Raw genomic sequence first — 22,473 nt, 5'->3', positions numbered from 1 at the left:
ATGTTCGCTGGGTTATAATACCAAGGACTGGAACATAGAACCTCCCATGCCATCCCAGGTCCCCAATAAGTTATCCCCGGTCCCCGAGGGAGGGCCTCCAGTCGAAGAACAGGATTATCAAACAGAAGTATCTAACACAGAGATGGCTGGATAAGCCTAGCTTCCGTCCGGGTCGCGGAAGAATGCTCGCGCGTACCCGTGGCCCGGACACATGGAGAAGATAGCAGGACTTACCTGCAGTGGGCGGGTCTCAACACCCGCCCCCGGGGGGGAGAGTTTAGTTGGTAGGACCGGCCGGGCGCTTGCGCCGACGGGCCGGGTGAGTCCAACACTACCCCCGGGAGGACCCGGGGGTGTGCCTAAACGCATTCTCTCCTCCCTCCGCATGGTAAAAAAAAAAAAAAAAAAAAAAAAAGGTCAGGTTAGGTTAGGTTAGGTTAGGTTAGGTTAGGTTAGGTTAGGTTAGGTTAGGTTAGGTTGGGGAGTTTGGTGGTGCCTGCCGTTGAGTACGGACGTGTCTGACATCGCTCCGGCAAAGCACCTTACTATAGACGGTTAAAAGCGCACTTCGCGCCTTGAATTGTGTTTGATGCTGTTCGCGGCAACGAGTAGTGTATAAATATATATTTTTTGTCAAGGTGGTGATAATTAATTAATTAAAATTAATGAAAAACTGCCTCTTCATGGTGACGTGTCGTTGCGGCCACGCTGGTTGCTATCAAGACTAAAGATGGCTTATCCTCGGCTCCCAGACAGTAAAAACTATTTTATAACTCACGGGGGAATACTAAAAACGAGGAGACGCGGTCTGGTACGTGAAAAGTGTTCTGTTCTGTGAATTTTACACGGAAAAGTGACGGCCGCGTACGTGGAAGACTGCCTACGTCATGTCCACGTCAACCGCATTTAACAGTGAAGTACCGTTGTTTTGAGTTTAGCTGGTGCTCGCGGCCAATAACGGGGACATTATCAGGCAAGAAGAGATGATTGTGGGTGCCTTGTGCTTAAAACATTTATTTTGCTAGCGCATTTGGTGTAAAATGACGTGCGAATGAAGCGATGACGTCACTTCGTGACGTAGTTCCAGTTCCTACATGCTGGATGAGGTGCAAGTCACCGATGCAAATAGCCAGTGTTTAGTGGTACAATTAATTAATGACTGTGTTATTTTAATACACTAACTGGTTAGGTGAGCATGGCTCTATATGGATTCTAGTATACATGAGCAGGAAAAATTTAATCTCATATGAATGTGAATATGATGCAAATGTAAATTGAAGGGTACACACATTGACAATAGTGAACAATATAAATTGATGCTTAGGAATAATAATATTATAAATATAATGTGACGATATATACTGAGTTAAGTTAGTATACAATGTTAATTAAACAATAAGTGCACAATAGTGTTGTGATGTTAGAGAACAGTACTCAAATTAAGTGTGGTGTAGTGGTAACGCATTGCGTGCTCTTAGTTATCATGCGTTACGTCACCATCTAAGTTGGCAACAGATGATAACCAATGAGGAAGAGGTGACACAAGGAGTAATCATGAATAAATAACACCACCTTTATAACGTGTTCACATAATGGCGGACATAACAACGGTAGAAGATGAATGTCTTAATGGTACAAATAAATAAAATGGATTAGTAATCTAAGGATTTTAAAATTAACTAAAGGTTAACAATATTACAGTGGACAATATTATAATGGATATTATTTATTGTTAAGAATAGATGATCATAGGTTATTGTGCAGTGGTTAATAAAAATGATTGCATCGGGCCTCTGTGCCATGACCCATGTAAATACATTGTGTTAGCTCGTGGAAAATTAATGAAAACAAACGTATATATAATTTTTATTTATAAATAATGAAAATATCCTTGTGATGTAAGCATCAGCAGAGTTCTTTGGAGAGTTATAATAGCCACCTAAAAATAATTTTGAATTTAGGTTAGGGAATCTGCCACTCTTCTTGTAATAGTACTATATGTTGTACCTTTGATACTTAATGACTGATAGATAGCAGCGCTGTTTTTGCGGCGAGGTTGCCTGTCCTACGGAAGGAGGGAATTGGTGTGATTAGAGGATCTAACTAGTTTAATTAAAATCGGCAAACATCAGCCGACTGTGTATGACAGAACGACCTGTAATCGTCAAAAGACCTTACCTTTTGGGCGATCGCCTGCGTCCGGTCTCCTCCATTTCTCCTGGAAATTGTATGATGATCCGATGAGCACGCGAAGATTCTTCAAGGGCCGGATACTCTGTCATCGCGGCAACTATTTCTTTTGTGAACATCTCCTTCCTCCTGTCAACCTTGAAACCGAGAAAATATAAGAAATTATAAGGGATGCGCGTATATATAATATAGTTGCATAAAAGTTACAATAGACTGCATTAGTCCATGCACTAAATAGTAAATTGCACAAAGTAATAGATAAATATGAACATAAATACAAATATACTTAGTATACTTAGTGTTCTTTAGTGGTTTTCTACAACAAGAATACATCTAATTATATTCGTTACACATAGTTAAGTTAAGTTAAATTAATTAACTTAATATATATATATATGTATATAACTGGGGTTAAGTGCCTGGTTGTGATAATTTAGAGCGGTAATTGCAATAGTATATTATCTAGTGACAGTTGTAGGTTAGAAAGCAATCATATACATTAAGTTTTTGTTAGCAAAATAAAAGAGAAAAGGAAAAAACGAAGGAAGCAATAACTAATTATACATAATTACCTTAGTATTATTTAGTGGTTTTGTAATTCAGAGGAAACATTCACCTGAGATAAGTATTGACGTAATTAGCAATATTTCGAAGTACATAACCATTTTCTTAGGCGATGTCTGATAAACACATCAAATACTGGCTGTATGTTATGATGAGAATGACTGCTGAGGGTTATTGTAACTGAAACTAATATAGGCGTTTATTAGAAAACAATAGACGAACCTGAAATAATTAGTAACCACAGATGGAGTGAAACTTAGGACGCTAAAGAATCCCTCTAATTAACTAATAATATATAGAGACGTTAATATAGCATTAAGTGAGAAAAACAACAACTATACATATTAATAATTAAAAATGTTAAATAAGTGATGCGGAAGTTCTTACCTGTGAGGTTAGACACCCTCCAGTGACAGGTGTGAATGAGTGAGACCTGCGTTAGAGCATGCTCTTCCCAACGATGTTCATTTTCAGCCCTGGTATTCTGATTTGGCGTAACGAGTGTCCATGACTCGCAACACAAGGTAGGGGAGCATAAATAACAACCCTGCGCTACACGTCTCATATAATGTGGTAATTTTCCTAAAGAATGAGACGTTCTCATCTATAGTCCACCTGTGAACAAGTATTATTAATCACAATGAGTGCAGAAAATGAAATGATAATGATAATTATTTTATAAATAATTAAGTAAAGTTAGCGGAAAGAAACTATCCTTGTAGCAGTGACACGAAGATTACTGATTGCCTGTTGTTCCTGACTACGGCGTCGTCTCGGTCGCATCCTTCTCATCGACATATCTAAAAAACAACGTAGAATATTGATGATGATACGAATAACATTGACAGAATATCTTACACATCGAAGCGAATACGGTTCGACGCAATAGATTTTACGATCAATATGAAGACCAAGGCACAACACGCGGATGAAGGTTCCCGATGATATGCGGTCACTCACTAGCTCATACATAATTACACGAAAATCTTAATAAATATCTCGGAATAGCACACTAACACCGCGAAGTATTACACGCGGTCTTGGCGGCCATCTTAGCTGAATCAAGCGGGCGCGTTCACAATACGAGCGGGTTCGCATGCGGCGCGTGGCACATAGGGGAAGTCACTAGTATGACACATAGAATGGCGATTTGCATATAGGATCTGACACTCTTATTATTGAGCAAACCAGAAGCCGTACACCAAAACGAACTTAATAGTGGTGTTCTCCAATTGGAGGAGAACTAGAATTTAGAGAGCATCTGTGCAACTTTTAATAGCTGCGCAGTAGCTTTACAGAAATTTAGGGGGATGCGCGCCGGGTGTTTTGTTATCCTTGGAAAGTCCCCCACCCCCTGCAGGGGATAAAAAACGGATATCCCTGCGCAGTAACTTTTGACTGACAAGAGGGGATGCGCGTCGGGTGGTCCATGTTTCTGACGTTCCCCCTTACCTCCTCAGCTGGTTACAACCTAAAAAAATACTGTACAGTATCTTATGACTACCAGGAACAGATGTGCGTTAAGATAATTAATCCTTATCAACGCTAATGTAAATAAGAATAACTATCTATGAGTTAGATTTTATTATAGCTTTATAATAGCTATTTATTTAATTGCTGATTACAACATTTATTCGTACATTAATTATGCTACTTACTGATTGCAATATTATACTTATTTTACATTATAGTTACTTTACTAATTACAATACTTATTTTGTATATTAGTTATTACAATATTATACTTACCTTACAGATAGATAGTATACTTATTCTATATACATTTATATTATTGATCGCGATACTCGTACCCCATTCAGTTTTACACATACCTTATAGATAGATTTGTTTTATAAGTGTTGGTTATATTGTTGATTCGATACTCGTACTTTAAAGAATTATTATACTTACCTTATATTTTATTGATCGCGATACTCGCACCCTAATAGTTATTATACTTACCTAAATTGCATGCATTTTAACCTAGTTAAGATTAGCTCGTAGCCCGTAGTGTGAGGGCGTGCTCGGGGGCTCGTGGCTGCGGCGAGCATAATAGGCGCAGTCTCAAACGACTCCTGGGGGTACCGGCCGACCCTCCCAGTGTAGAAAGGCTTACCTGGGCAAGCGGCTCTGCCCAGGCCGACCGTATTTCCGACATCACTCGTGGGACAAGTATGCTAAATATTAAATTACCAAAACAAAAACAAAATGAGGAGGAGGAGATATCTTTCATAACCACAGAACAAATTATGGAAGATACGCTAACGGAGGAGCAGGATTTACCTACCCAGGAAGCTATGAGCACATTAGTCTGCAAAGAGATTGAGGGCTTACCACCGCCAACAGACGAAGTATTTTCTACACCAGGAACGAGTTTCCTGAGGGGAAAAGAAACTCCATCACCTGGTCCCTCTTCGGTTGCTTTTGATGATGTTAAGAGAAATCTCTTTAAGGACCTGGACAGTGACACGGATGTCACATCTAATAGAGAATCTGTACCAAGCAGACCTAAAAGGAAGACTCGAGCAATAATCAGTGATGAATCTGACGATGAAGAGGAGGAAGAAATAAAGAAGAAACGTACAACTAGAAGTGACGTCATCGACCTGACGGGTCCTCGAGACTCTATGTCTAGCCTTGCACATTACGCAGACTCTGAGGGCACTGACCCTGGAATCAGTACAGGGAGGAAAAACAGACGCGGTGACGGTAGTGGTGGTGGAAAAACCATTAAGGAGAGGATGAGACAAGTACCCTTAGATTTGGAGGTTCTCAAGGATCATTCTTCCTTGCAATTGAAAATCGACGCGAAAAAATGGGTCGACGATCTCGAAATAATTAGGAAGGAATGCGGGAATTTGAATGGTCCCTGCCAGAGACTTATGAAAGAACGTCTGCTCACAATTGGCGAAGTAATCACCTTGTTAGCGGAAAGAGAGGAGGATAGAGGAGATCCAGCGACCCTGAAACGCAAAAATTTAGAGTTGACGACTGCAGTAGCAAATCATAAAAGGGAGATAGCCCGTCTTAAAAAGGACATCTCAGACATGCAGAGAGTCATGGAGAGCCTCCAGGCTACAATCACAAGAGAGCAGACCTATAAAAAAGTCATTCAGGCGGATAGGGGTACTTCCCCAATAAAGGAAATAAGAACAATCCCTATGGACCCCAAGGAAACGGAATATAATAGGAAATTCCCAGCCCTCGTTCCTGCTATGGAAGAAGAAAAAAAGGTATCCAACAAGGAACGTGCCTCGCAATCTGAACATTACTTCGTGGCCCCCAAGCCACAAAGGGTACCGAGAAACAGACCAGCGGCTCCTAGGATTATCAGTAATATCCAGCTGAAACCTCCGAAGGATATAATCGACTCACATAGAGGTACCGATATGCGAGAAGATCACCTTATGGAAAGGGCTTCTCCCACCAATAACGACTCGCCTGGATGGACAAAAGTAAGGAAAAATAGAAGGAACCCTATCAGGAATAGAAGAACGAACTCGGAAGAAACACCTAAGACGAAAGAAGCTTCTGAACCTCCTAAGAGAACTCAAGAGCTGGAAAAGCTAAAATCTAAACGGAGAGCCCCTACGACTTCGGCAATAGTAATCCAGGGGAATAATCCTGACTTTTCATATGCTGATGCAATAAGGAAAGCAAGGCAAAACATTTCGATGGAAGAGCTCGGAATCGAGAAATCAAGAATTCGTCAGTCCATTAATGGCAACTGGATCATAGAAATAGCGGGTCCAGACAATAAGAACAAGGCAGAGGACCTTAAAGCCAAGCTAATTGAGGTGATAGGTATGGAAGCTAAAATCACAAGACCAGTTGTGAAGGGCGATATTAGAGTGAGCGGATTCGATGGGTCACTCCACAAGGACGATATCCTAAAGAGATTAGCGGAGCTAGGAGACTGCAAAGTCCCTGATCTTAAAATCGGAGAAATTAGGCCTATGAAGATCGGATTATTTATGACCTGGGTACAATGCTCTCTATCCACGGCCATTAGAATAGCCAAAACTACAAGGACCCGAATCGGATGGACGACAGCGCGAATTGAACTTCTGGAGGCAAAACCCATGCAATGCTACAGGTGCTGGGAATTTGGCCACACCAGGGTTAATTGTAGATCGACTAATGACAGAATGGGATGTTGTTTCAAGTGTGGTGAACGGGGACATCAAGTGACTGACTGTCCGAACCCTGCATGTTGTTTCCCTTGTAAACAAAAGGGATTAGATTATTGTCACCCGTACAGGGAACTACATGTGTGGCGCTAAGAAACTTGCTACTGGCAACAAAGCTCCCAAACCTTGATGAAAGTGCTACAGTGCAATCTGAACAACAGCAGACGGGCCTACGATATATTAATACAACACATGATTGAGATGGGCGTGACTATATGCGCCATATCTGAACCGGCTCGAAACCTGAACCCACCTAATTGGTTTGTGAGTATGGACGGTCGTTCCGCGATTCTTTGGCGGCCTGATAAATCTTTCGGTTCCTGTAGGTTGGTCAGCAGGAAGGAACAACTTGTAGTGGTCTCCGTGGGAGACTTATATTTGCTATCTTGTTATATATCTCCTAATTCCAATCGGGAAGTCTCCAATAAGATAATGGAAGAAATCGCTGCTATCATTAGACAACTTGGTAATAGAGTGGTCATCTGCGGGGACTTCAACGCTAAGTCCCCCTTATGGGGTTCTCTCTACACCAACTATCGCGGTGGTTTATTAGAAGATCTTGCAGCTGAGTTAGATCTAAGAATCCTGAACAATGGGGCGGAACCAACGTGTGTACGCCCACAGGGTGTATCCATTATAGATCTGACTTGGGTCACACCGGGACTTCTGGGGCGAGTAGAGAATTGGAGGGTGTGCTCAGAAATAGAGTCACTCTCGGATCATCAATATGTCTTTTTTACGATTCACCAGCAACCTGTACGCAACCAGAACCCTGAAGAGAAGAGAAATAACAGATGGAAATGGGATAAATTGGACGACGACAGATTTCAAGCAGCACTGATCTGGAGCGCTGCAGACGAACCTCCGGAAGATGGGAATGGACCGGAAACAGCAGCCGAATGGCTCTCCCGCTCTCTCGTGGATGCTTGCGACGCAAGTGCCCCTCGGTACACCGGCCGACGCGGAAGAGACAGGGTTTACTGGTGGAACGATCAAGTAGCGGAACTACGGACCAGGACCACCAGATCTAGGAGAACCTGGCAACGTCTACTACGCAGAAGAAATAAAGCCCCAGATCACGATAGATTGTTGAGGCGCGCCCAATTGGAATATCGTAAGAAAAAACGAGAACTACGAAACGCGATTATAAGAGCCAAGGAAAGGTCATGGCAGGAACTGATTGATGCAATCGACAAGGATCCTTGGGGCATTCCTTATAAGCTTGTTCTGAACAAACTGAGAAAAGTGGGACCCTCCATTTCGGAACTAATCAAACATCAAGAAGTGATTGAAATGGTAAACGGTCTGTTTCCGCGCGCCATCACTCCAACCACACCTCCCACTACGCACGATAGCGCTGGGGTCGTGGACAGATTCTATGAGGTATCTTTCCGCGAGGTAGATGAAATATTAAGAAAAAGGGCAGTAAGGAGCTCTGCGCCGGGCCCCGACGGTGTCCCCGCGAAAATCCTCAAAAAGTGTCCGGACGAGTTTGTGAGAAGCATTCGATCAGTCTTTACACATTGTTTGAGAGAGGGCATCTTCCCTAGAATTTGGAAGAAAGCCAAATTAGTGCTAATTCCTAAGGGTGAATCCTCCCCTGGAAGCATCCCCAAAACTCGACCAATCTGCCTCCTTGACGACTTGGGAAAGGCATTCGAACGCCTTATAATTAACCGAATGAGGAAAGAGGAGGAGACGAATGGATTTGCTGCATTAGCCAAACACCAGTACGGATTCAGGCAAGGAAGATCAACAACAGACGCTCTTAACCTGGTAAAAACGACAATTAAATCGGTAACAGGAAGAAACGGCTATGTTATAGCCGTTAGTTTAGATATTACAAACGCTTTTAACTCCATCCCTTGGCATGTAATAAAAAGAGCTCTTATTAAAAAGCGATATTCAAGATACATCCGGCGAATAATTGACGGATATTTATCCGATAGAATTATTGAGTTCTTGACTGAAAGAGGTACCGAAATTGTCCCAATGCCGCGGGAGTTCCCCAGGGATCGGTTCTCGGGCCCACACTCTGGAACATTGGGTTCGACTCTGTTTTGAAGCCAAGCGATGAGGAGGGACGTCTCATCATATGTTTTGCGGACGACACGCTCATTCTAGCGGAAGCGGATTCCTTACCGGAGGCAGTCGATCGGGCGAATCACCAACTGGAAATTACGGTTGGTCGGATCCGTGCGTTGGGCCTGACAGTGGCGATACATAAGACCGAGGCGGTGGTCTTTTACCCCCGAGGGGGGAAACCTAACAAACTACCATCGGTTAGGATAGGAAGAGAGAATATACCCATTCAAGAACATATGAAATATTTAGGGGTAATGATCGATAGTAGGCTAAATTTTCATCCCCATTTCACCTACATCGAACAAAAACTCTCCAAAATGTCGCGCGCGTTGGGGAGATTGATGCCCAACCTCAGGGGCCCAAACGAAAATAAGCGCAAACTCTACGCGAACGTGTTGTCGTCGGTGGGTATGTACGGTGCTCCGATATGGTGTAGCGCTCTTAGAAGATCGAAAGAACACCAGAGGAATTTAAATCGAGCGTGGAAACGCATCGCGATCCGGGTAATATCGGCCTATAAAACGGTAGCATTGGACGCGGCTCTTCTACTGGCTAGGCTTCCCCCGTTAATTCTTCTGGCGGACGCGAGACGTAGAATATACGACGAAAGCTCCAGGTTGCGCAGAAAAAAACAATTAACAGCACAAAGAACCAGAGCCATTAGAACGGAGGAGATGCTCACGCTCAGAGAAGAATGGCTGGACCACCTCAGTCGGAGGGGAAATTGGGGGCGGATAACCATCGAAGCGGTGATACCCGAATTCGACTGTTGGTTGGACAGAGGCCACGGCCGGGTCTCTTTCCATCTAACGCAACTTCTTACTGGTCACGGCTGTTTTTCCGCGTTCCTGTATAAGATAAGGAAGTTAGATAATCCTAGGTGTACCAGTTGTGGCGGAGCAGTCTTAGACACGGCGGATCACACCTGGCGTATATGTTCCCGTTGGGAAATAAACAGGAGAGAACTTGTGGAAATTGTTGGTCCTGATTTGTCCCTTCGGGGGATTGTGCATGCTATGCTGAGGGGTGAGAGAGACTGGAACGCGGTCTCTTCCTTCGCCAATAGCGTGATGTGTATCAAGGAGGAGGAGGAACGTGCTCGTGAGGGAATCCTGCCCGATCCGTATCTCACATTTCCGCCTGATACTCAAGAGGAGATGGCCCAACTGGACAGTGAAATAGACTAATGGGAAAATTTCCATTCATCTTACCAATATTTAAACGAAGATAATGCTAGAATTAAAAAAAAAAAATTAAAAATAGAATTGGAGTTAAGTTAATCAATGGGCATCAGCAGTACTCTAAATCATTTAAAGTACAGGACATTTCTGATGCCCACAGAGTAAAAAAATTCTTAGAATGGAATGAATAGCAGAGTGTATAGTAACAAAATAATAATAATAACGGTGCCCTAGATTCTTAGTTTTTATTCTAGCAGGTTCATGATATAGAAAGAGACGAAGGCTTGACGGAAACTTCAGCTTCCAACTTCACGCACCATCGCCTCACAAATAAAGGACCTGCAGAACCATATGTTCGCTGGGTTATAATACCAAGGACTGGAACATAGAACCTCCCATGCCATCCCAGGTCCCCAATAAGTTATCCCCGGTCCCCGAGGGAGGGCCTCCAGTCGAAGAACAGGATTATCAAACAGAAGTATCTAACACAGAGATGGCTGGATAAGCCTAGCTTCCGTCCGGGTCGCGGAAGAATGCTCGCGCGTACCCGTGGCCCGGACACATGGAGAAGATAGCAGGACTTACCTGCAGTGGGCGGGTCTCAACACCCGCCCCCGGGGGGGAGAGTTTAGTTGGTAGGACCGGCCGGGCGCTTGCGCCGACGGGCCGGGTGAGTCCAACACTACCCCCGGGAGGACCCGGGGGTGTGCCTAAACGCATTCTCTCCTCCCTCCGCATGGTAAAAAAAAAAAAAAAAAAAAAAAAAAAAAAAAAAGGTTAGGTTAGGTTAGGTTAGGTTAGGTTAGGTTAGGTTAGGTTAGGTTAGGTTAGGTTAGGTTAGGTTAGGTTAGGTTAGGTTAGGTTAGGTTCCTCCTCCTCCTCGTCGTGCGCCACCTTGTCGTGGTGAGGAGGCTTAACCCTGAAACCCCATGGAACATCCACACGGCTCCGGCCAAGTTGGGTGAACCTCCGGGGTGGAAGGGGAACTAAGAGCGCACCGTACCCTTAGTAAGGGTACAAGGGGAGCCCAGCGACTCCCTTAGGGACTGCGCCCACCCCCTTGGGGGTGGTCTAAAGCGCGGACCCAATCGCTGGTAGGGGTAGGCGGCCCTGAGTGCAATCGCCCGGTGGTACGGCACCGTTGGGGGAGGACTGCTCCCCGCCCGTGACACACCGCTGGGTGCTCCTGGCACATGAGGGTTTCCGCGCGTGTGGGTGTTCCCGCCGCGCGGCGTCCCTCGGGGGGATGTGGGTGCCGGCATGGGCCGGCGTCCCACAATCGTGGGGCTCCATCTCGCGTGCAGGCGGCTCAGTGGGTTCTGCCCCTGAGTGCGCGCCGCGAGGGGAGCGGACGGGCCGATGGATCTCCGGAACTCCCGGACCCATCGGGCCGGGCCTCTTCCGAGCCGCTCGGACGTTTTCCGAGGACGGGGTCGGGGAGGCGGAGGCGGGCCGGCGCGGGCCGCACGGGCATAGCCCGACGGCGCCGGGTCGGCCCGGCCGTCGGAGCCGCTCGGACGTATTCCGAGGCAGGGTTCGACGGCGGGACGGAGCCCGACGGTGCATCGCGACCGTTTCCCTTCCGAAGCGGTGCATCGTCGGGGCCCTTTGGCGGGAGGTAACTTCCGTCAAGGGCGCGTGCAAGCTGGTCGCCATGGCGGGGAAGACTGGGCCGGGGAGCGGCGACCCAGTCCCAACCGTCCATGGGGCCCCCCGGGTGGCACCACCCGCTGCGGTATCCCGGAGGTCGGAGGCCGGGAACCCCCGAAAGCTCATGGAGGCGTCAAAACCTCCATGGGTGAGTAAGGGGCCGGGGACCAGTGCCGGGGATGTATATCCCCCGGCCCGTGTCGTATGTCACCCCCCCGGGGGAACTTGGGGCCCTGTCGTGGAGTGTTGCCGGTCATGTTTCGGGACACTCTGCGGCAGGTGAGGGTACACCCTGGGTGACGGAGCCGCAGCGGGGAGCGGGATCATTCAAAACAATGAATTGTCAAAAAATAACGAAGAAGAGCAAGGCGGAACCCACCGCAGAATTGTCTGCGGACCGAGCGACGGAGACCTTTAAGGTCCCCAAAAAACCCGAGGGCTCTGTGGGGAAGGATATTCCTTCGTACCCAGGGCCGTCGACATCCAGCGGCAAGCCTACCATCACGGCCATTCAGGATGGTACGGCAGCGAAAGAGGCCTTGGAAAGGAGATACCTCCAATTTCCAATGGCAAAAAAGACAAGCAAATGCCCCCACGACGCGAGGCATATATGTCACAGCTGCCGCGCGAGCGGGAAAAGGAGGAAAGGTACCGATACAGGTATAACTCCTGCTCCCAGCGACGAGGACTCGGCGTTCCCAGCGGGATCACGCGCCAGTAGCGTGGCGGGCGATCCCGAAGAGTACGAGGCAGGATCACACGCTGGCTCGTATTACGCCGGCTCGGAGGACGAACAGTCGGACCTCCCCCCCGCCAAAAGAGGCAGAGGAAGGCCCATCACCACGGGTGAAGGGACCAGGGAGAAGAGGGAGGCAAGGGCCAAAGCAAGGGAAGAGGCCAGAGAGAGAGGGGACACAGAGTGGGCCCTGGGTGCCTCAATGCCCGATGGACAGGCCTGGGAGAGGTGCCGGGACAATCAAAGGGTGGCGAGGGAGATGTTCCGCCACTCTCCGACACCGGCTGTGGTGTCCGACACGATCGGTAACTGTGTGACCATCTTCAAGAGTCTGCAGGTCTCCAAAAACATAAAGGGCCCGCTAGAAGGGGAGATGAAGAAGGCTGTGGCGTCCATCATGGCTGCCACAGCAGTCCTTCACGACAGGGCTGTATCGTCCTCTCCGAGCAATGCTGAAGCGGAGGAACTTCGGCACCAACTGGAGCTCCTCAAGGCCGAAAAGGAAAAGGAGACGAGCGAGCTCCGAAAGCAGATGGCGGAACTCGCCGATCAGGTGGAGGTGCTGACGAAACAGCTCAGTACCCGCCTGATCGAAGAGGGAAGTGCCGCAAAGAGCGAAAAGGAGAAGGGAGGCAGGATCCTGAGAAGACGGAACCGCATCGAATCTGACCGGGAGTCAGATTCCGACAGCGGGGAGTGGCATTCTCTAAGGCTGAGGACGCCACAAAATGTCTCCCCGAAGAAGACCGCCTTGAGAAGGGGCAAACTATCTCCGGCATGCGTGTCCCCAAGCCCGATTGGAGACCCAGGCATGGAGGTAGAACCGCAGGCCGCGAGCGCGACGGAGGCACAGGGGCCTCTCTTGAGGGGATCCCCTCGACCCCTTCCTCCAATTACTCGCCCCCCAGCCCAGGGAGAATTCGCAGTCCTTTACGAAGCCCTCAACCAACACCTACAAATCGGTGTTGACTTGAGGGAGAGGATGCTGCGATTCCTCAAAGCAACGGACGGACAGGGGGAAGCGGTCCAATCCGCTCCCCTGAACGTGCAGGCTCAACCGCTAAGGGGAAAGGAGGCCGAGGCTGAGAAGTCCTCGCCAACTCAGCCCAAGTCACAAGTGACCGCTCCAGCCAAAAGCGGTCAAGAGAAGAAGAAAGCGGCTAAGAAGGGGAAAAAGAAGGGAGAAAGCCAGGTCCGGGCTAACACCAAGATCTCTCCCTCTCCCTCTTCCCCCCCTTTCCTACCCGAGAAACCTAAAGGGAAATCCCGCCAGGAGGCGGAACCCTCTAAGGCTCCATCCTCTGACGGAGGACCATTAGGCCCGGGGCCCTTCGACAAGAAGTCGACAAACCCCGGGACATATGGCCCCTCTCCGACCACCGAAACTCCGTGGAGCGTGGTGGTCGGGCGCAAGGGAAAGAGGAAAGCAGGACAGACTCCCCTCCCCTCCAAAGCTGCACCCGTTGCTGCGGCCCGGTCACCGCCCAGGGAACAGGGCAAACGGAAGCGGGGGCAGATAACGAAAAGGAGAGAAACCCGGTAAGAGGAAGGCCCCCAAAACCTCGGCGGTCATGATCACCTGCCCAGAAGGGAAATACGGTGAAAACATGGCCGCCATTAGGAAGGAGGTCAAACTGGACCAACTGGGGATCGAGGAGGGAAGCCTCAGAATAAGAAAAGGCCTCACCGGAGCCTTAATCCTCGAGATCTCCGGTGAGGAGAGGGCACGCAAGGCGGGACAACTCGCCGAACGGGTCAGAGAGGTGACCGGGGACAGCGAAGGGGTGCGAGTCACCTGTCCCCAGAAGATGGCCGACCTCCGCATTCGGGGACTGGAGGACTCCGTCACCCGGGCGGAGATTGTTGCCGCAATCTCCGGGGAGGGCAAGTGCGGGTTCTCGGACGTGAAGGTGGGCACGTTCGTGAAGGCCCCCCGCACAGGCCTCAACACGGTGTTGGTGCAGTGTCCGATAGACGCTGCCAACAAACTAGCACAGATGGGCAAGGTACCGATATCATGGTACAAATTGCCCATCGAGCTGTTGCCGCGGCTCCCCCTCCGATGCTTTAAATGCATGGAGGAGGGGCATGTGCAGCAGCAGTGCGGCAGCGATCGATCCTGCGCCAACACGTGCTTCCGCTGCGGTACAGAGGGCCACAAGGCCAACTCTTGCACGGAACAAAGAGTGCACTGCGCACTCTGTGCTGACCTGGGGGCACCCGCGGGGCACAGGATGGGGGGTATAAACTGCCACCCCCCGAAAAAATCCAAAAAAAAGGCCAAGTCGATTCCCCCTTCCAAAAAACCCACCCCGTCGGTAGGAGGGGAGAAAGGGGGAATCGAAGATAAGAACCCAATTCCGTCCCTGATGGAGGTCGTTGTGGGGGAAACCCCACAAACGAACCAAACGGCCCCAGCCGAGCCCGCGCCCGCGCCGATGGACACATCGGAGTGTCGAAAGCGGCGCGCGGACTCGGTCAGGGAAGGAAACGAGGAGGGTGCGGGGGGCAAAGAGCGTTGCTCCGACTCCCCCAAGCTCCAAAGGAAGCCACGCTTAGACCCTAAGGACCCTAACGTGAAAGGAGACACCCTTGCCCCGGGCGCAATTGAGCCCGTGGGCAATGCGCCATCGATCGCGGTCGGAGCCCTCCTTCCACGGCCACGTGGCGCGGGGTCTAAAACGACGGAGGCCTTTTTAACCGACGTCAATGAGGGCTCATAAATTCTTGCAAGCGAATATCAACCACGCTCGGCGGGCGCAGGACTTACTCCTGCAGACTATCGCCGAGCGTGGTATAGGACTGGCGATCGTGTCGGAGCCGTACCGACCCCCATCAAACCATCCCAATTGGATGGTGGACGGCTCTGGCACGGTCGCAATCGTACGAGGCACGGACAACCACAACCCCCCCTGTTCCTTACTCAAGGCAGGAAGGGGGTACGTGGCGGTGAGATGGGGATCCATCGCGGTGTTGGCGTGTTACGCACCGCCTAGTTTGGGCCTCTCCCAATTCGAGCTGTATCTGGGGGAGCTGGAGCACTGCATACGCAGCATGCTCCCCCAGGAGGTGGTGGTAGCCGGTGACTTCAACGCCAGAGCGCAAGCCTGGGGAGACCGGCTCACCACCCCCAAGGGAGAGGTCCTACTGGACTGGATGGGGGCTCTCGGGCTATGCCTGCTTAACACCGGCAACGAGCCCACGTGCGACCGGCTGCTGCGGGGGGCGTCCATAGTGGACCTCACTATGATAACCCCCTCCGCGGCACGCCTAAACTGGTCGTGGGGGGTGGTCGACCAAGAAACTCTATCGGATCACCGATACATCGAGTTCGGTTGCACCACCCTCCAGCCCGGGAGCCCGACCGGCGGTGCGCCACCGCCGCGATGGAACCTGAGGAAGTTAGACCCGGATAGGTTAATGGCGGCCGTCCAGGCCACCCTCTGGCAACACCATCCGCCAGAGGAGAGAGTGGGGAGCCTGGAGGAGGATGTCGCGCGCCTGGTAGACTCGGTCACACAGGCGTGCGACTTCTCCATGCCCAAGAGCAGGCCCCACTCGCGCCGGGCTGCGTACTGGTGGACGGAGGAGATCGCGTCTCTTCGCCGCTCCTCCGTCGCGGCCAGGAGGGCCCTTAAACGCGCCCAGCGCCGTGGCGACGAGGCCTGGAAAGCCGAGGCACTCAGAGACTATCGGTCCGCTCGAGTTGCTCTGAGTGCCGCCATTCGCTCCTCCAGGGCGAAATCGTGGGACGAGCTCATCGCGTCCCTAGACGCCGACCCGTGGGGGCGCCCGTACAAAATAGTGACGAACAAACTCCGTCATTGGGCGCCCCCCGTGACGGAAACCCTTCCCTCGGGATCCCTGGACCAAATAGTCGGGACTTTGTTCCCGACCAAACCCGACCCTCGAGGTCTCGACTGGCGCAGCGCGAACACCGGCGCTGCCGAGGCCTGGTCCAGGGATCTCGAAATCACCGAGGAGGAGTTGAGGGATGCCGTTCGAGGGGTCAAGAACAACAAGGCCCCTGGCCCGGACGGCATCCCAGGGCGCGTCTGGAAGCTCGTCCTGGAGGAGCCAAACCTATCCGGGTGGCTGCGAGGCATCTTAAATAGATGCCTCGCCGAGGAGGAATTCCCCCCAATGTGGGGAAGAGCCAAGCTGGTTCTTCTCCACAAGGGCGGTAAGAAGGAGGGTGACCCGTCAGCGTACCGGCCGATTTGCCTGCTGGACGAGGTCGGTAAAATATACGAGAGGATTCTCGTTCGCCGACTCGTCCAGCATCTGGCGCGCGACGAGGTCCCTTCCCTTCACGAGGAACAATACGGCTTCCGTGAGGGCAGGTCCACGGTGGACGCCGTACTGCGCGTCAGGGCACTCACGGAGTCAGCCGTGGAACGCGGGAGGGTGGCGTTGGCCGTCGCTTTAGACGTGTCCAACGCCTTTAACACCCTCCCGTGGAAGGCAATCGGGGACGCGCTCAACACCCACCGCGTCCCCGACTACCTCGTGAAGGGAATTCGAGCCTACTTTAGTCACCGTAGGCTCGAATACAGGGACCAAGACGGTCAGGGTCACACCCGTCGCGTGTACTGCGGGGTTCCGCAGGGCTCGGTGCTGGGCCCGCTGCTGTGGAACCTCGGGTACGACGGGGTCCTTCATACCGCCCTCCCCCTCGACTGCCGGGTCATCGGGTATGCCGACGATACCCTGCTGGTAGCCGAGGGGGACGACTGGGGGGAAGCCCTAAACAGGGCTAACGAAGGGGTGGCAGGCCTCGTGAGGGCCATAAGCCGGACTGGCCTGAGGGTGGCCCCCAGCAAGACCGAGGCGGTCTATTTCTACGACCGCAGGGCCGCTGGGGAGCCTCCCCCCACCTCCCGTCTCGACGTTGACGGTACTGTTGTCCCAGTGGGGTCCCAGATTAAATACCTGGGGCTCCACATCGACGGCCGATGGAGCTTCGCGGGTCACTTCGACCGCCTGGTCCCGAGAGCGGAGAAGGCGGCGGCAGCGATTAGCCGCTTGCTGCCGAATCTCGGAGGGCCGGACGGTCGGGTGCGCCGCGTCTACGCGCACACCGTCCTTAGCATATTAATGTATGCAGCACCGGTGTGGGCGGGCGAGGCGATGGCCAACAGACGCATACAAGGCGCGATGCGTCGCGTCCAGCGCAGGTTGGCCATTCGGCTCGTCCGCGGCTATAGGACGGTGTCGCACGCGGCGGCCACCATCCTGGCCGGACTTCCCCCCCTGCATATGGTCGCGGATTCATACAGTCGACTGTATGAACGGAAATCCGCGGCACGCAGGGGAGGAGTCATCAAGATCCCGGCCAGGATACTGGGCACTTGGAAGCTCCAAGAGAAAAAGTCCCTCGAGCAGCGATGGATCGCGTCGCTGCGCGAGCGCCCCCCAACATCTGGGGAGAGGACTGTATCGGCCGTCCTGCCCTGTCTGGAAGAGTGGCTGAACAGGGCGTGGGGCAACAGTACGTTTCGAATGACACAGGTGCTCTCCGGACATGGGTGTTTCGGAGAGTACCTGCACCGCATCGGACGGGAGGCAAGCGAGGCCTGCCACCACTGCGGCAATGAGAAGGACACCGCGCAACACACCCTCCAAGCATGTCCAGCCTGGAGGGACGAGCGCGATGTCCTAACCCGGACTATCGGGAACGACTTGGCGCTGCCGAGCGTCGTCGTAAAGATGCTCGGCAGCGAAGACAACTGGAGAGCCGTGGCCGTTTTTTGCGAGGCGGTCATGGCTCAGAAGGAGAGCGCCGAGAGGGAGCGCAGACCGGGACGGGCGAGGGGAAGGGCTCCTGGCAGGAGACCCCAACCTCCCCCACCACCTGGGCCCCTCTTGCGTCCGGTGACGGTCCGGCTGGTGCGACTTCCACCGCGCCCGCTGCCGTCACCGCCGCCACCGGCGACGGCGCACCCGTCGACGCCCACGGGAGCGCCGCCAAGATGACAGTAAGAGGGGGGAGGGAGCAGACTGGTTCTGCTCGTCCTTCCCCCCCTTACTTCCCCTTCTCTATTGCCCTCCCTTTTTACCCCCCCTCAGATGAAATGAGGGTCGAGACCCCTAAAGCCTCGACTCTTTCCCCCCACCCCCCATCGGGGGGAATAGAAGACTCGACGGGAGGAGGTAGTGGCCCTCCCGTCGTAGAGTAAAAGATCGATTTGGAGAGGAGGGGAGTTTAGGATATGTTCCTTTCTTCCCTCCCTCTCAGGAAGAACTCCTGTTAAGGAGTGTGGCGAGGGGAGGCTCCTGAAGTATTGCACCGCTAGTTCCAGGAGCCTCCCCTACAATCGCCAAAGATGCCACTCGTGAGGTTTTTAGTGGGTATGCCCTTAAATAGGGAGAGTCCCACATACCCCCCGGACATCCACATCCCGGGGGGATGCGTAATGCATTTTCCTCACGTTAAAAAAAAAAAAAAAAAAAAGGTTAGGTTCCTCCTCGTCGTGCGCCACCTTGTCGTGGTGAGGAGGCTTAACCCTGAAACCCCATGGAACACCCACACGGCTCCGGCCAAGTTGGGTGAACCTCCGGGGTGGAAGGGGAACTAAGAGCGCACCGTACCCTTAGTAAGGGTACAAGGGGAGCCCAGCGACTCCCTTAGGGACTGCGCCCACCCCCTTGGGGGTGGTCTAAAGCGCGGACCCAATCGCTGGTAGGGGTAGGCGGCCCTGAGTGCAATCGCCCGGTGGTACGGCACCGTTGGGGGAGGACTGCTCCCCGCCCGTGACACACCGCTGGGTGCTCCTGGCACATGAGGGTTTCCGCGCGTGTGGGTGTTCCCGCCGCGCGGCGTCCCTCGGGGGGATGTGGGTGCTGGCATTGGCCGGCGTCCCACAATCGTGGGGCTCCATCTCGCGTGCAGGCGGCTCAGTGGGCTCTGCCCCTGAGTGCGCGCCGTGAGGGGAGCGGACGGGCCGATGGATCTCCGGAACTCCCGGACCCATCGGGCCGGGCCTCTTCCGAGCCGCTCGGACGTTTTCCGAGGACGGGGTCGGGGAGGCGGAGGCGGGCCGGCGCGGGCCGCACGGGCATAGCCCGACGGCGCCGGGTCGGCCCGGCCGTCGGAGCCGCTCGGACGTATTCCGAGGCAGGGTTCGACGGCGGGACGGAGCCCGACGGTGCATCGCGACCGTTTCCCTTCCGAAGCGGTGCATCGTCGGGGCCCTTTGGCGGGAGGTAACTTCCGTCAAGGGCGCGTGCAAGCTGGTCGCCATGGCGGGGAAGACTGGGCCGGGGAGCGGCGACCCAGTCCCAACCGTCCATGGGGCCCCCCGGGTGGCACCACCCGCTGCGGTATCCCGGAGGTCGGAGGCCGGGAACCCCCGAAAGCCCATGGAGGCGTCAAAACCTCCATGGGTGAGTAAGGGGCCGGGGACCAGTGCCGGGGATGTATATCCCCCGGCCCGTGTCGTATGTCACCCCCCCGGGGGAACTTGGGGCCCTGTCGTGGAGTGTTGCCGGTCATGTTTCGGGACACTCTGCGGCAGGTGAGGGTACACCCTGGGTGACGGAGCCGCAGCGGGGAGCGGGATTATTCGAAATAATGAATTCTCAAATATCAAGATCAAACAAGAAGACCAAGGCGGAACCCACCGCAGAATTGTCTGCGGACCGAGCGACGGAGACCTTTAAGGTCCCCAAAAAACCCGAGGGCTCTGTGGGGAAGGATATTCCTTCGTACCCAGGGCCGTCGACATCCAGCGGCAAGCCTACCATCACGGCCATTCAGGATGGTACGGCAGCGAAAGAGGCCTTGGAAAGGAGATACCTCCAATTTCCAATGGCAAAAAAGACAAGCAAATGCCCCCACGACGCGAGGCATATATGTCACAGCTGCCGCGCGAGCGGGAAAAGGAGGAAAGGTACCGATACAGGTATAACTCCTGCTCCCAGCGACGAGGACTCGGCGTTCCCAGCGGGATCACGCGCCAGTAGCGTGGCGGGCGATCCCGAAGAGTACGAGGCAGGATCACACGCTGGCTCGTATTACGCCGGCTCGGAGGACGAACAGTCGGACCTCCCCCCCGCCAAAAGGGGCAGAGGAAGGCCCATCACCACGGGTGAAGGGACCAGGGAGAAGAGGGAGGCAAGGGCCAAAGCAAGGGAAGAGGCCAGAGAGAGAGGGGACACAGAGTGGGCCCTGGGTGCCTCAATGCCCGATGGACAGGCCTGGGAGAGGTGCCGGGACAATCAAAGGGTGGCGAGGGAGATGTTCCGCCACTCTCCGACACCGGCTGTGGTGTCCGACACGATCGATAACTGCGTGACCATCTTTAAAAGCTTGCAGGTATCGAAAAATATCAAGGGCCCGCTAGAAGGCGAGATGAAGAAGGCTGTGGCGTCCATCATGGCGGCCACAGCAGTCCTTCACGATAGGACTGTATCGTCCTCACCAAGTAACGTCGAAGCGGAGGAACTTCGACATCAATTGGAGCTCCTCAAAGCTGAGAAGGAGAAGGAGACGAGTGAGCTCAAGAAGCGGATGGCGGAGCTCGCCGATCAGGTAGAGGTGCTGACGAAACAGCTCAGTACCCGCCTGATCGAAGAGGGAAGTGCCGCAAAGAGCGAAAAGGAGAAGGGAGGCAGGATCCTGAGAAGACGGAACCGCATCGAATCTGACCGGGAGTCAGATTCCGACAGCGGGGAGTGGCATTCTCTAAGGCTGAGGACGCCACAAAATGTCTCCCCGAAGAAGACCGCCTTGAGGAGGGGCAAACTATCTCCGGCATGCGTGTCCCCAAGCCCGATTGGAGACCCAGGCATGGAGGTAGAACCGCAGGCCGCGAGCGCGACGGAGGCACAGGGGCCTCTCTTGAGGGGATCCCCTCGACCCCTTCCTCCAATTACTCGCCCCCCAGCCCAGGGAGAATTCGCAGTCCTTTACGAAGCCCTCAACCAACACCTACAAATCGGTGTTGACTTGAGGGAGAGGATGCTGCGATTCCTCGAAGCAACGGACGGACAGGGGGAAGCGGTCCAATCCGCTCCCCTGAACGTGCAGGCTCAACCGCTAAGGGGAAAGGAGGCCGAGGCTGAGAAGTCCTCGCCAACTCAGCCCAAGTCACAAGTGACCGCTCCAGCCAAAAGCGGTCAAGAGAAGAAGAAAGCGGCTAGGAAGGGGAGGAGGAGGGGGGAGAGCCAGGTCCGGGCTAACACCAAAATCTCTCCCTCTCCCTCTTCCCCCCCTTTCCTACCCGAGAAACCTAAAGGGAAATCTCGCCAGGAGGCGGAACCCTCTAAGGCTCCATCCTCTGACGGAGGACCATTAGGCCCGGGGCCCTTCGACAAGAAGTCGACAAACCCCGGGACATATGGCCCCTCTCCGACCACCGAAACTCCGTGGAGCGTGGTGGTCGGACGTAAGGAAAAGAGGAAAGCAGGACAGACTCCCCTCCCCTCGAAAACTGCACCCGTTGCTGCGGCCCGGTCACCACCCAGTGAACAGGGTAAGCAGAGACGGGGGCAGATAGCGGGGGGAGAGAAACCCGGGAAAAGGAAGGTCCCCAAAACCTCGGCGGTCATGATCACCTGCCCAGAGGGGAAATACGGTGAAAACATGGCCGCCATTAGGAAGGAGGTCAAACTGGACCAACTGGGGATCAAGGAGGGAACCCTCAGAATAAGAAAAGGTCTCACCGGAGCCTTAATCCTCGAGATCTCCGGTGAGGACAAGGCACGCAAGGCGGGACAACTCGCCGAACGTGTCAGAGAGGTGACCGGGGACAACGAAGGCGTGCGAGTCACGTGTCCCCAGAAGATGGCCGACCTCCGCATTCGGGGACTGGAGGACTCCATCACCCGGGCGGAGATTGTTGCCGCAATCTCCGGGGAGGGTAAGTGCGGGTTC

General features: G+C 53.0%; 1 protein-coding gene across 1 annotated transcript; it reads left to right on the top strand.

Annotated features, from left to right (window-relative positions):
• The first annotated feature begins 461 nt into the window (after window positions 1-461).
• Window positions 462-7,037, top strand: LOC140664464 (uncharacterized). The gene is made up of 2 exons (XM_072889590.1): window positions 462-4,926; window positions 5,011-7,037. The coding sequence occupies exon 2, from the start codon at window positions 5,052-5,054 to the stop codon at window positions 7,035-7,037; it is 1,986 nt and encodes a 661-aa protein (XP_072745691.1). The 5' UTR covers window positions 462-4,926; window positions 5,011-5,051.
• Window positions 7,038-22,473: the final 15,436 nt, after the last annotated feature.

The sequence above is a fragment of the Anoplolepis gracilipes genome, chromosome 4, assembly GCF_047496725.1.
Source record: "Anoplolepis gracilipes chromosome 4, ASM4749672v1, whole genome shotgun sequence".
In the NCBI taxonomy this organism is placed as follows: domain Eukaryota; kingdom Metazoa; phylum Arthropoda; class Insecta; order Hymenoptera; family Formicidae; genus Anoplolepis; species Anoplolepis gracilipes.
This window is presented reverse-complemented; position numbering and strand designations above follow the sequence as displayed.

Bases quoted from the DNA above. Each gene is read 5' to 3' on its own strand.
- LOC140664464 (XM_072889590.1), top strand. From the start codon at position 5,052: ATGAGCACATTAGTCTGCAAAGAGATTGAGGGCTTACCACCGCCAACA.